This window comes from Drosophila tropicalis, unplaced genomic scaffold, assembly GCF_018151085.1.
Source record: "Drosophila tropicalis isolate 14030-0801.00 unplaced genomic scaffold, ASM1815108v1 contig_806, whole genome shotgun sequence".
In the NCBI taxonomy this organism is placed as follows: domain Eukaryota; kingdom Metazoa; phylum Arthropoda; class Insecta; order Diptera; family Drosophilidae; genus Drosophila; species Drosophila tropicalis.
In genome coordinates, this window is record NW_027173296.1 from 531,972 (window position 1) to 546,010 (window position 14,039).

General features: G+C 44.1%; 1 protein-coding gene across 1 annotated transcript; it reads right to left on the bottom strand.

The window, feature by feature from the left end:
• Window positions 1-11,461: 11,461 nt before the first annotated feature.
• On the bottom strand, window positions 11,462-12,436 carry LOC137580136 (uncharacterized). Its single transcript, XM_068294066.1, has one exon. It carries the CDS (start codon window positions 12,434-12,436, stop codon window positions 11,462-11,464), a length of 975 nt encoding a protein of 324 aa, XP_068150167.1.
• Between the last annotated feature and the right edge of the window lie 1,603 nt (window positions 12,437-14,039).

Consider the following 14,039-nt stretch of genomic DNA (forward strand, 5'->3'; position numbering starts at 1 on the left):
CAATCTTGTCGAACATGGGAAAGGCCCAATATTTTACAACATTGGACCTTAAATCGGGATTTCATCAAATAACACTAGCGGAAAAAGACAGGGAGAAAACTGCTTTTCCTGTCAATAATGGAAAGTACGAATTCTGCAGACTTCCCTTCGGTCTCAAGAATGCACCCAATATTTTCCAGAGGGCCATCGATGACGTCCTTAGGGAAAAGAACATGCTACGTCTATATAGACGATGTTATTATTTTTCTGAGACAAAGGAAGACCATGTTAGGGACATTGAATGGGTCCTTAAAAGCCTTCAGGACGCGGGGATGCGAGTATCACAGGAAAAATTCAAATTTTTTAAAAAAAGTGTGGAGTATCTGTGATTTATCGTATCTAGGGACACAACTTCACCCGAAAAAGTTCAGGCAATCAAAAATTTTCCAATGCCAAGTACCCTTTTTGATCTCAGATCATTTCTCGGGCTTGCCAGCTATTATCGCTGCTTCATAAAAGACTTCGCGAAAATCGCAGGTCCCCTTACAGATATTCTAAAGGGCGATAATGGAAAAGTTAGCAAGAACATGTCTCGGAAAATAAAAATCGAGTTTAGTTCAGAACCGTAAATTACGTAATAACGAAAGAAATTTTGCGACTAACGAAAGAGAGCTTCTTGCCATAGTGTGGTCACTAAAAAGCTTGAGAAACTTTACGGGGTAAGAGACCTAAATATATTTACCGACCATCAGCCATTAACCTTCGCCGTATCAGACAAAAATTCGAATGCGAAACTAATACGCTGGAAAGCATATATTGATGGACATGGCGCAAAAATAATTTATAAGCCAGGAAAGGAAAACTTCGTAGCAGACGCCCTTTCGCGTCAGAACATTAACGCTCTCGAAGCACCAGATTCGGAATCCGATAGGGCAACCTGCCATAGTGAAGAGTCTCTGTCCTACACTATTGATGTATCCGATAAGCCCTTAAATTGTTTTCGAAACCAGATTGTGATTGAACAAGCAGAGTTTCCTTCGGTAAGGACATTCGTTCTCTTCCAGAGTAAGTCCAGGCACATAATACGCACATCAAACCCCGGTTCACTCTTACAGACACTGCAAGATGTAATAAATGCTGAAGTGGTAAACGCAATACATTGCGAACTGCCAACTCTTGCCCTCATTCAGCATAAATTGGTCGAACTATATCCGGCAACAAAATTCTGGTACTGCAAACACATCGTTACAGATGTACCAGACAAGTCGGAACAAAAAGAAATTGTGGTGACCGAACATAACAGGGCGCACCGTGCAGCCCAGGAAAACATGAAACAAATTCTGCAAGATTATTTTTTCCCGAACATGGGAAAATTGACCACAGAAATTGCAGCCAATTGCAAGATCTGCTCTGTCGCAAAATATGACAGGCATCCAAAAAAACATAAGTTGGGTACCACACCAGTACCAGCTTACGCAGGAGAATTCTTACACATCGACGTTTTTTCCACAGATAAAAGATTCTTCCTGACCTGCATAGATAAGTTTTCTAAATTTGCGATAGTCCAACCTATAGCATCGAGAGCCATAGTTGACGTAAAGCCGGCCATTCTACAGTTAGTCAATTACTTTGCCAATGTTAAGACAATATATTGCGATAATGAAAGGTCAATAAACTCTGAAACAATAAGGTCCCTCCTTTTAAATGAGTTTGAAATACAAATCGTCAACGCCCCACCCCTACACAGTACATCTAATGGCCAAGTGGAAAGATTCCACAGCACGTTACTTGAGTTCGCACGATGCGACAAAATAACAACCCAAGCTAGCGACACTATCGATGTTATATTACTAGCAACAGTAAAGTATAACAGGTCAATCCATTCAGTCTTGAACAAAAAACCAATTGAAGCAGTTCATGAAACTACGGTAGAAGAGGGATTGCAAATTGCCAAAAAGATAAAAGACGCTCAGAGCAAACAGATGGAACAGGAAAACAGAACTAGAATAGACAAAAAGTACCAACGGGGTGACAAAGTCTTGGTAAAGTCAAACAAACGGCTTGGTAACAAACTTACTCCTTTGTACAAGGAAGGAATTGTAAAGGCTGACCTAGGAACTAAAGTCCTTATAAAGGGGAGGGAGGTCCATAAGGACAATTTAAAATAGATCCTCTAAAATTGTTTTTCTAAAATTAGGTTTACACACTTCTACAACTACTAGAGTTATAAGACTATTTTATAATATCAGAAATTACAGAACGGACTTTATACTGATACTGATAATACTGAGGACACACGCGACAATGACCATGAAAATCACAGACTATACCAAAGCAGACTTTATACAGATACTGGACGGAGACGTGACAGTTTGGAAAGACTACAGCTACCTCGGACATACGACACACATTACCTCGTACAGGACATACGCGGACGAGACCAGGAAAACTATTGAATTCTTAAAGGAAGATCATATTAAAAGAATTATTTTGACAGATATTAGGAAAATCGACACACTACTGGAAACAATGACGGTTCATCATAGAGGCGCTAGAAGCCTAAATATTTTAGGCACTGCATTGAAAGTAGTGGCCGGAACTCCTGATTTTGACGACTGGGAACAGATCAAATTTAAACAGAACAATTAATAGAGTCAGAAAATAAACAAGTCAAGATCAACAACAAATTACAGGAAAAACTAAATGCAATAACGAGCTCCATAAATCAAATAAGTAAAACAGAAAATGTCAATCACGAACACTTTTATGAAACCATCCTAGCAAAAAACAGAATGGTCATATCAGACCTTGAAAATTTAATTCTAACAACCACTTTGGCAAAAGCGAATTTGTTGAACCCAATAATCCTCGATGACTTGGATGTCAATGAAATGACTAACAAAAATCTCACAAATATTAGTGTGTCAGATTTATTAGATGTAGGTAGTATTAAGGTTTTTCAAAATTTTAACATTTTGTACTTTTTAATCAAATATCCTCACCCAGAATCTGTCTGTAAGAAAATCAGCCTTTACCCGGTAGAGCGGGATAACATCATTTTAGATTTTAATAACAGAAACGTAGTTGCTGATTGTGGTATGGAGCTATTCTCAGTCGAGGGTTGCCAATTGGCGGTAACCACAACATTCTGCAAAAGATCGCCCACGAATGGCTGCATGCAACAATTAGTAGCCGGAACTCAAGCCCATTGTAGCTCCAGACCAAGTCACCTGGAACCCTTGATAGTTGTGGACGAGGGAATGGTTATCATCAACGACGCCACCATGGACATCATAGACGAAGTCGGCAACGAAAAAAGGGTGAACGGCACCTACCTGGTGACATTCACCGACAAAATTACCATCAACTAAACAACGTTTGTCAACAAGTATGATGTGCTCAGAAAGAAGCCAATGGTGTCAGCCGAGTCACAAATCAACATTACGAGGTACCGGGAACACTTAAGCCTGCCTTTCCTCCACGAACTGAGCATAAACAATCTCCGGCATATAACCGGACTACGCTCAAAAATAATATCGGGCCCTGTATTGAGCAGCAGTGTCACTATTGGGATAGTCGTAATTTGGTTCGCAATTTATTTGGCCATTCGCAGACTCCAGAGACGCAACCTAGTAACAACTCTTCAAAAGTCTCTTGACCTACAGAAGTCCGGGGACGGCCTCCACTTAAGCGAGGGAGGAGTTAACATGGACAAATGAATATAGCTAATACTGCACTTGGCAGTGGCCACGATCGCTGGGTCAGCGATCCCACGGTCTGGGTAATATTTGCCGGCCCGCAAGACGTTGACCGCTGCTAGCGGCACGAGGCGCAGTGTCAGCATTCCGATGGCCAATGCTTAGGGTTCTTGGGTAGTTTATTTAATAATGTTAAGTTAGTTATAATTCGGACTCCAAGCGCACAAAACTGTGGCTTGTAATAAATCAAACATAAATAAAAATATAAATTAACATTTATATAACTTACACATATATATATATATATATAAAAATAATTTTTGCCTCTGTGTATTTTGCCATCTGTATTGACTCCGATATATATATATATATTAATGAATAGACATACATATAAAATTTTCACCCTTGTGTGGACTCATATATGTATATATATATAAATATATCTATGAATGTGCATACATATATATATAATTTAACATTTCACCCATAATACTCGTCAAGGTCCCTGCTTGGGCGCCATCTGTAAGGAAGCTCTGGCTGGGGTACAATTCTCAGTCCCAGAGTCCAGTCTACAGAACGTTTATTTGATCTGGAGACCTTGACGAGTATTAGGATAGGGGACTGAGACTACCTAAAGGGGAGGAAAGGGAAGGGAAAGGAGTAAAAGGAGAGTCCAAGAGGAGTAGCAACGACTGATCTCGTCTGCCAAGCGAAGCCCGCTTGGCCAAGATCCGTTGCCTCTTGGACTGGGAAAAGGAAGCGTTAAAGGAAATGTTAGTGGGGTTATTAGACAGGGATGGTGAAGAGGAACTGCAACGACTGATCTCGTCTGCTAAGCGAAGCCCGCTTGGCCGAGATCCGTTGCCTCCTCACCTTGAGTGACTGAGCCTAGGGACCAGCGACTGACTTCGACTGCAGGAGAATAACTCATCCTGCCGAAGTCCGCTGATCCTTTGGCTCCACTCAAATAGTTAAGTGGGTACGAAATAGTTAGTTAAGGGTATACGAAAGTTCAGTGCCGAATAAAGAAATAATGCCGGGTTAGATTAAGTGATCATTTTGGAAATCTGGGTCCCTACCGCACTCAAGTAGAAATAAAGCGGAACTTTGGTCACGGGCTCACCTGCTTTCCCTGAAGGATCTCTCTCTGGTACTCGGTCTCTAGTCTTGGTTTTTCTTGGTTGCACTTGTTGATTTACACTCACAATGCGACTGATTACTCCCGTGGCTACTGGCGAAGTGATTTTCTCCTAATTCTAGCTCTCTGTTCGAACCCACCCTTGCTCTGCCTACTTATGTCCTAACGGTGAAAACATTCGATGCGTCTTGTGCTTTGGCACGCGTCACGATCGCCGTCTCTCTCTTTCACTTTCAGTTTTCTCATGGTCGGTCCCGCAGTCGGGAGGTTGTTCTCTCCGCGACGCGTCGACACTGCAGCCGCATCAAGACGGTAGTTAGAAAGCGAGAGAGGCGGCGATCGTAAATACTGTCTATCAGAAAAAAAGAATTACAGTTAGTTTTCATGTTGAGGTATTTAATGTGCCCTCCATGGGCGTATGAAAAATAAAAGTAACAATGCAGAGGGGCCCCACATGGGCGTAGTTTAAGCCGCAATGGAAATGTGACTCGTCACAATCGTCATCTGTTGATGTACGCGCATATGTACATATCCATATACATGTAATTCCTTCGCACATTTACCACGAAAAAAAAGAAAATTTAAATAGCAATTAACGTATGCACCGCGAATTCTTGTGTGTTCGATTTGGTTCAATTGCAAAATTAATTTCCTCATGCGCGTATCCACTTAAATACATACATCGTCATCTGTTGATGTACGCGCATATGTACATATCCATATACACATAATTCATTCGCACATTTACCACAACACAAAAAAAATTTAAATAGCAATTAACGTATGCACCGCGATTTCTTGTGCGTTCGAATTGGTTGCGAAATTAATTTTCTCAAGCGCGTATCCGAAAACCGGTGCACTTGCTTACATACATACATACATACATCGTCATACATTGATGCACGCACATATGTACATATCCACAACACATAATCCTTTTCGGTGTCGCAAATTGATTTAACAAAAAAGAGGAGGGGAAAGGAACCCAACATCCAACTAAATGACAAATTACTTACGTTTTTTGTGAACAACGCGTGTGCATACATATCTACATACTTACCTGTGTACTTGCGCGTGTACTTATGTACATACATATATCAAAGCATTCGTCCATATGCATTGATCGTTTCTTTTGTTTGTTTTCGCGCACAACACTCGCGGTGTGTAAAAGCGTTCGTTTTGTTCTTTTTTTCCTCCGCACAACCACAAAAAAAATTATTAACATAATTAAGCAACAAAACCAAAAACCAAATATATAAGCGGCCGACAGCTGTTTTCGGAGTAGTGGTGACACGTGAGTCGAGTCGTGATATCGATAGGCGGCTCAAGCGCGCCAAATTCAAATCACATTATTTCCGATTCCCTTCTTTCGCCTAATTATATACCCGTCCATATTTATAAATAAAGATACATATAATTTCTTCCGGCCATTATTTTGGCCACATATATATCTGTCCATATTTATAAATTATATATATAATTTTTTTCGGCCAGTATTTCGCGCACATATATATCCGCCCATATATATAAATCCATACGTATATATCTTTTTCAGCATTATCGTGCCCATATATATCCGTCCATATTTATAAATTATATATAATTTTTTCCGGCCAGTATTTTGCGCACATATAAATACATCCGCCCATATATATAAATAAATACATATATATTTTTTTGCAGCATCATCGTGCCCTTATACATCCGTCCATATTAATAATTTATATATAATTTTTTCCGGCCATTATTGTGCGGACATATATATATATATATCCGCACATATTTCTAAATAAATCCATATATAAATATTTTTTTCCAGCACTATCGGGCCCATATTTATATATCCGCCCATATTTATAAATTATATATATATTTTTTCCGGTCAGTATTTTGCGCACATATATATATCCAGATCCAGATCTACATAAAAACGTATTTTCTTTTTGCCTTTTACATCTTTATTTATATATTTCATCCTTATTCTGTTTAATACGTACTCCCATCGTTACTTACGAATCCATATAAACTTGTTTTGTAATCGTTTCGCTTCGTCTACGTGTAATTTCGGTCCGCATTCGTGCATTCGTATATTGTTCCGCATCTATCCCCATTAAAAGGGCTCCGTTTCCGAGCCACACGCGAGAGAATTCTCCCGCAATCCTGCGGTGCACAGTGAGAAACTTCTTGCGTTCTCATACAGTCCACTTCTCATTTTTTTGTTGTTCTTCCAAGTCCAAAAAGCACACATACTCGGTGTTCGTCGGTAAGGTCGTCCCCTGAGTATGTCCACGGAGCCGTCCAAGACTACGCCGAAGTCTAACAGTCTTTCGTCTCTTTCTGCAACTCCGGAGAAGGTTCGGCCTCCGAAAACTCCGGTGACCGTGAAGCGTATGGATATTTCGCGCAAGTTCTCGTCCGTTCGCAGCCGCAGCGAATCCCCAAGGTCCGGTCCGTCTTCGTCCAGCCTACCTAAGGGTCGCAGAATCTCGGTTAAAGACTCGAGTGAACACAAAGGTCGTTCCAAGCTTTCAACCCAGACCCAGATCCCGCACGTTATTGTGACACTGTTCTGACGCTCCCGTCACCCGATCCGTATCACAACAGCGTAGAGAACACTCCAGAATGTCCCTCTCCGATTTCGTTCTGGCGTGCGACGCATTGACTCTGTTTGAAGATCGTGAGAGTGAAGCTCTAACTTCTGAAGTGCCCTTGTTTTCCATTAAAATGCTCTTAGAGCAGCTCAAATCCCTTTGGTCAACTGTCGAGATGGAATACTCCCGTTGTCACAAGGCCTTGACAGACCAAACCGACGAGGAAAGCTTGGTAAACATAAGCCACATCAAGGCGAAGCACGAATCCGCTTACGCGGCGTATGTGCGATGTGGGACGTTGTTCGGAGAACGCATCGAACCGCTATCGTCACAGACTGCGAGTCTTATGCGTCAGCCAACCGCTCCGTCGGGGCCGCCAGGCATAGAGTTCCTCCGTATGAGGTGGACACATTTGATGGCGACAGCCTAGCATGGCCCACATTCCGCGATTTGTTCGCCGCCATTTATATCGCCAATTCGTATTTGTCACAAGTGGAGAAGCAGAATCACTTGAACGCCAAGACGCGAGGGGAAGCGAGAACCATCGTGGCTAAGTCCCCCTGACGAATGAGGGTTTCCAGGCCGCGTGGGAGAACCTCACCGCACGGTACGAAAATAGCCGTCTGCTTGTCATGACTCAAGCCAGACAACTCCTTCAGATTACCGCGGTGGCACAAGAGTCGGGAAAATCCTTGCGAGAGCTGCAGACCGCGTTTCAAGGGTGTCTTACCGCACTTGAGCGTTCGGGTGTTAGTACTGAGAATTGGGATGTCTTACTTATCGCCATCTGCACTAGTAAATTGCCAAAGGCCACAATCCTCCTGTGGGAGCAATCAGTGCCCAATAAGACTGTCGTCTCAACGTGGTCCGATTTGAACCAATTTCTTACCGATCGGTATCGTGTCCTGGATGCCACCGAAGAACATAAGTCGGCCCCAAGTGTCCAAACCATCCCCATTGGCCCCCGCAAATCCTCTGCAACGATGAAGGTCCAAGCGTTTCCAGCGAAAGCTCAGCTCAAACTGGCGTCTTGCAAGCTGTGCCATCGGGAGAATCACCCAATACGGCTCTGCCCTAGTTTTCTTGATATGCCCGTTCAGAGGCGTTTGGAAACCATTAGAAAGCAGGGACTTTGTCTAAACTGTTTTGCTCGCGGTCATCAAGTGAAGAGCTGCTCCAGTGCGCATAATTGCCATACCTGCAAGGAACGTCATCATACTGTTTTGCATTCTAGTGATGTGTCCGTGTTCTCGCCGTCCGCTGCGCAAGTCCAACCATCCAGCGCCACAGAGCGTCCGTCCACGAGCAACCAGCTCAGAAATGCTCAAAGTTATTTTGCATCTACCGCAGGCAGAGGCCTCTTAGGCACTGCGATTGTCACTCTGCACCATCGTGGTGTGGATTCAACTTTTCTCTCCGAACGTGTCTTCAACATGCTCCAGCCCCCCTTTTACCCAGTCGACGCCGCGGTTACTGGCATGGGCCAGAGTGATGGAGGCTGCGCTGACAAGGTGTGTCTGCTGATGCTGTCTCGTCCGTGTGACAGACTGAACAAGATTGAGGTCTACGCCCTGGGCTTATCCAAATTGTCAGGGGCCATTCCAACGGCTCCATTCCTTAACACGGTTCCGACGTAGTGCGTCGATCGCCCCCTGGATGACCCGTACTACAACAAGCCCGCGCCTATTGATATGATTATCGGTGTAGACCTGTTTCCTCACATCCTCGGAGAGCGGATCAAAAAGGATATTGGTGAGTTCGTCGGGCTAGAAACCATCTTTGGATGGGTTCTGTGTGGGGCTATCATGCCTGACCCTCCGGTGTCTCAATTAGTTTTCGCTGCACAAACGCGAGTCAGTCCAGGAGCAAAACTTGAGGTACTCCTTAGCAAGTTTTGGGAAGTGGAGGAAGGAGGATGACGTATTCTGCGAGCGGAACTTCCAGGAGACCACCCAAAGAGGGAAGGACGGCCGATATGTTGTGTCCCTACCGTTCAAAGGTCCGAATAGCGTCGACTTGAGCCACTCAAGACTGATCGTGTTGCCTCAATTCCTGCGGAATGACGCATGACTTCTCAAGGATCCCGTCCTAAAAACGCATTACGATGCCATTATTCAAGAGTACGAGGAATTGGGTCATATGATTCGGGTGACGCCGCCTCAAGATGGGAAAAACTTCTATCTTCCCCATCACGCGGTGTTTAAGCCCGACAGCACCACCACTAAGTTACGCGTGGTATTTAACGTGTCAACCCCCTCCACACGAGGCGTCAGCCTTAACGATGTCTTGCATACCGGGCCTACTCTTCGGGGCGATCTCACGCTTCAGGTACTGAAATGGCGGTTCTTTCAATTCGTTTTCAACGCTGACATTACGCAGATGTATCGACAAATCCGAGTCGACCCCAGGCATACCCCCTTTCAGCGGATCCTCTACCGAGATCGCTGCGGCAATATTCAGGATTATGAGCTACAAACTGTCACGTTTGGGGTTAACTGCGCGCCATTCTTGGCGATCCGAGTTCTTTTACAACTGGCACAAGACGTGCAAGCGATGTACCCCCAGGCGAACGAAATCCTTCGGAACTACATGTATGTTGATGATGTCCTTGCCGGCGCTCACACTGAAGCCGACGCCCGTCTCGCCATACGAGAGCTTCAAGCTGCCCTCCAATAAGAAGGAAGTACTTCAAGCTATTTCGAGAGAGCACCTGCTGCGAGGGGACTTTCTCGAGCTGGAAGACGCGAGCACTGCAAAAACCTTGGGCATCCGCTGGCAAGCCGCCGAGGACGTCTAATTCTTCACCGTATCGGACCCACCACTGAAGGAGTCGATCTCCAAGAGGCAGGTTCTGTACCATATCGCTAAACTCTTCGACTCCGCTGGCTGGCTAACCCCATTTGTTATCCGAGCGAAGATATTCATGCAGCAAATCTGGCTAACCGAACTGGGCTGGGCAATGGCATGAATTTCTGCAGGATTACCCAGGCGCCTCTGGTTGTTCGGTACGGCGATGAAGTAAGAGTCCATTTATTAACGGCTAGGACCCGTGTGGCTCCAGTCAAAACAGTCTCGCTGCCTCGGCTGTTGTGCGGAGCGGTTTTGCTAGCCGATCTCTGGGCGTCAATCGTTCCTGAACTCCCGATCCCACCTACCACCTCCCAGTTTTGGACCAACTCTACCATCGTGTTGGCTTGGCTCAATTAACCCCCGTGTAGTTGGTCCACCTTCGTGGCCAATCGGGTATCCAGCATCTCCAGCCAGTGGCCAAAGCGTGTGCGCTCCGAGGACAACCCCGCTGATCTGGCAAGCCGTGGAGTCTCCGCGGCCGAGTTATCGGCCAGCAGCCTCTGGTGGCATGGGCCGGACTGGCTCCAGCGGGACCCCGAGTATTGGCCAACTCTCAATAATGAACTCCCAGACACCCAGCTGGAGCAACGAGTCCAGTGCCACACCACCGACCACCCTACTCGATGACGTTAGCGAACGTTTCTCGGACTACGGTAGGGCATTACGAGTCACCGCGTATATCCTACGCTTCGCCACCAAAAGGATTTCGACGCCTTCCACGGTCCGCCTCACCAATGACGAACTTCTCTCCGCCGAGCGCCCCTTGATGCGGAGATACGGGCCCTGGGTGAAGGGCGACCCCTGCCATCATCCAGCACGCTACTCAATTTGAATACATTTGTCGACCAGCATGGGATACTCCGCTCCTGCGGACGACTCCGGGCCGCCGAGTCCCTCCGGTATGATGAACGTCACCCTATTCTCCTCCCCTATAATACTCATTTCACTCGCCTGCTTGTCGAATTCGCTGTTAATTATATTTTGAGACGCTTAATAACTTTATTTGGATTTTTTCTTAATAGTATGTTTTACAATGTTCTTATTGTCGGCGTGGTCTTTTTTCGAGTGTGGCCGTATCTTGTTAAACTGAGAATACATTGAAATAATCGAAACTTAAAATACTAAATGTATCGATATTGTTCGAGGCCTCTTACTACGATACAAATAAGCTACGACATAGCGGCCCCTAGTGCGGAATCGCTTTTTTAAGCACGATCCTTCTCATCGTAGGGCTTAACTCCTTTTTTGCATAGACGGTTGACCGGGCGACGACACGTGTTTTTAGCTGTCTTCAATACGACTACGCGTACAACTCCATCTTCACCTGGAAAAACTTTCATAACTCGACCGAGCGGCCATTCGCCACGCGGGGTGTTGTCTTTCATAACAACTATGTCGTCGACCTCCAAGTTTGGCATATCTTTATGCCATTTCTCCCGATGTATAAGTGTGGGAAGATATTCTTTAATGAAACGTTTCCAAAAAGAGTCTATCTGGTACTGCGAGATTCTCCAAGCTCCTTTTTCCATCGTATTGGAAGTAAAGTTGCCTGGTCCATGGAGTATGCAGTTTTGCGGGATACAAATATCGTTTGGGCACAGACCAAGTTCGTCGTCGGGGTCATCAGATCCCAGTATATATGGTCTGCTCTTGACCAGATATTCTGCCTCCATAAAAATGGTTTGCAACGTGTCATCGCTTGGATTTGCGTTTACTGTTAAAACTGCTTCAATTGCCCGTTTAAAAAAGCCTACTAGTCGCTCCCAGCAGCCTCCGCAATTTGGTGCATTTGCTGGAATGAAATTCCAAATTATTTTAATACTTGCCATATACTCTTTCACGGCACACTCATCCAGGTCTTCCAGGGCCTCTTGTAACTCTCGTGCTGCTCCGCGAAAATTTGTGCCATTATCTGACCAGATGATTTGTATAGGTCCACGTCGAGCCATCACTCTTCGAACTGCCATTATGCAGGAATCGGTGTCTAGGGAGTGGGCTATCTCCACGTTGATTGCTCTGGTAGTCAGGCATGTAAATATTACTCCGTACCGCTTGCGGAGGTGTTTTAAGGCTCTAGTTCCTCTTTCTGCTTTGGTGTAAAATGGACCGAAGTAATCGACGCCTGTTGCTGTAAATGGCTTTTTGTGGGTGAAAAACCTTTCTTCGGGTAGAAATCCCATTTTTGGTGTTTGTGGTTTTGCCTTTTTGCGTTTACATCAAACACAAACATTGATCGTCGTTCTGATGATCCTATTTAATTTTGGCATCCAGTATGCCTTCCTGAACTGATGTACTACTACCTGTGTTTCGACACGTTGTGCGTCGACATGTATTTTATTGATCAGCATCCGAGTAAAGATATGTTTGCCATCGAGAACAACTGGGCTTTTGGTATATGTCGATACCTCTTTTGCACGTTCTATTCTGCTATCCACTCGCATTATGCCATTGTCATCCAGGCGTACACAATCGTTTGACAACCTCAATTTTGAAGAAGGCTTTCCGGTTTTTAAGCTGATTAGATCGTCCTGAAATAGATATTGCTGTACAACCTTCCACCATACAGTCTCCGCCCATTCGATTTCGCCGACACTTAACTCATTCAATTTTCGATTACCTTTTAACCGTTTCGTTAAGTTATTTATGTATCTCCCAATCCAGGCAGTACTGCGAATCAATTTATTGTGTCCGGAAATTCTTTGTATGAGTATATCCATTGGATGTTCCATCTCTTGAAGTACCATTACGACCCCCGTTTGGACGAATTCTTCTATAATGGGTTTTTGAAGATCCCACGTGGATTCGGGTCTTTGAAGAAATTCGGGTCCCGTCAAACACCAATGAAGTTTATGCTCTGATATGTTGTTACGGGTTATGACGTCAGCGATGTTTTCATTTGTTGATAGCCAGCGCCACTCTGATCTTACCGGTTGTTCATCTTTAAATTTGCTAGCATTGTAATTTTTAACAAATTGAGCCAGAAACTATTGATCTAGTGCTATGCGGTGGAGAAAGTAGGAGAAGGAGAAGGTCCGAAATGTACTACCACCGTGGCAGAATATATAAAAAAATGGTGTCCATAGGATCGCGGTATGGTGGAGGTGACTTTGAGTCAGAATCGGTATCGACGTAATACCGATAAAGACGATATACGATGGTGAGAAGTAGTCAGTCAGTCGGAGAGAGAATGTGGAATAGAGTGAGCCGATAAAGTTGTGTCTCGAAGTGTGAGCAGTGAATTTAAAAAATAAAGAGAAATATTGTGAAGTAATTAATAATTATATCGATAAGCTAATAAACTAACAAGATACAATAAAGCTGACAAAATTACAACCTAGCGTGTGCAAATCGAATCTCTTCATCTCGGGGACTCGGTAAGGAAACTGCTTCCAGGACAAAGTTGAAAGTCCACATATATAAAACGGACAAATGCTTAATTTTAAAGCAATAGCGTCAAAAATAACGACGCAATTCAATAAAGTCACTGTTTTCGACCGATCGTGCCTATGGGAGCTATATGATTTAGTAATCCGATCTTGATCAAATTTGGCACAGTCTTTAATAGGTGTAATAAACTAACCAATATTAAATTTTAATAGCTCAGAAAATTACGAAGTTATTGAGAAAAATCACTGTTTGTGACTTAGACGTTTGTGTAGGAGCTATATGATATAGTGGTCCGATCCGGCTGTGCAGTTTATACATGTCTGTAGGCTAGAACATTTTGCATGTATGCAAATTTTAAGCTCTGTAGCTTTTACGGTCTAGAAGAAATTTGCGCTG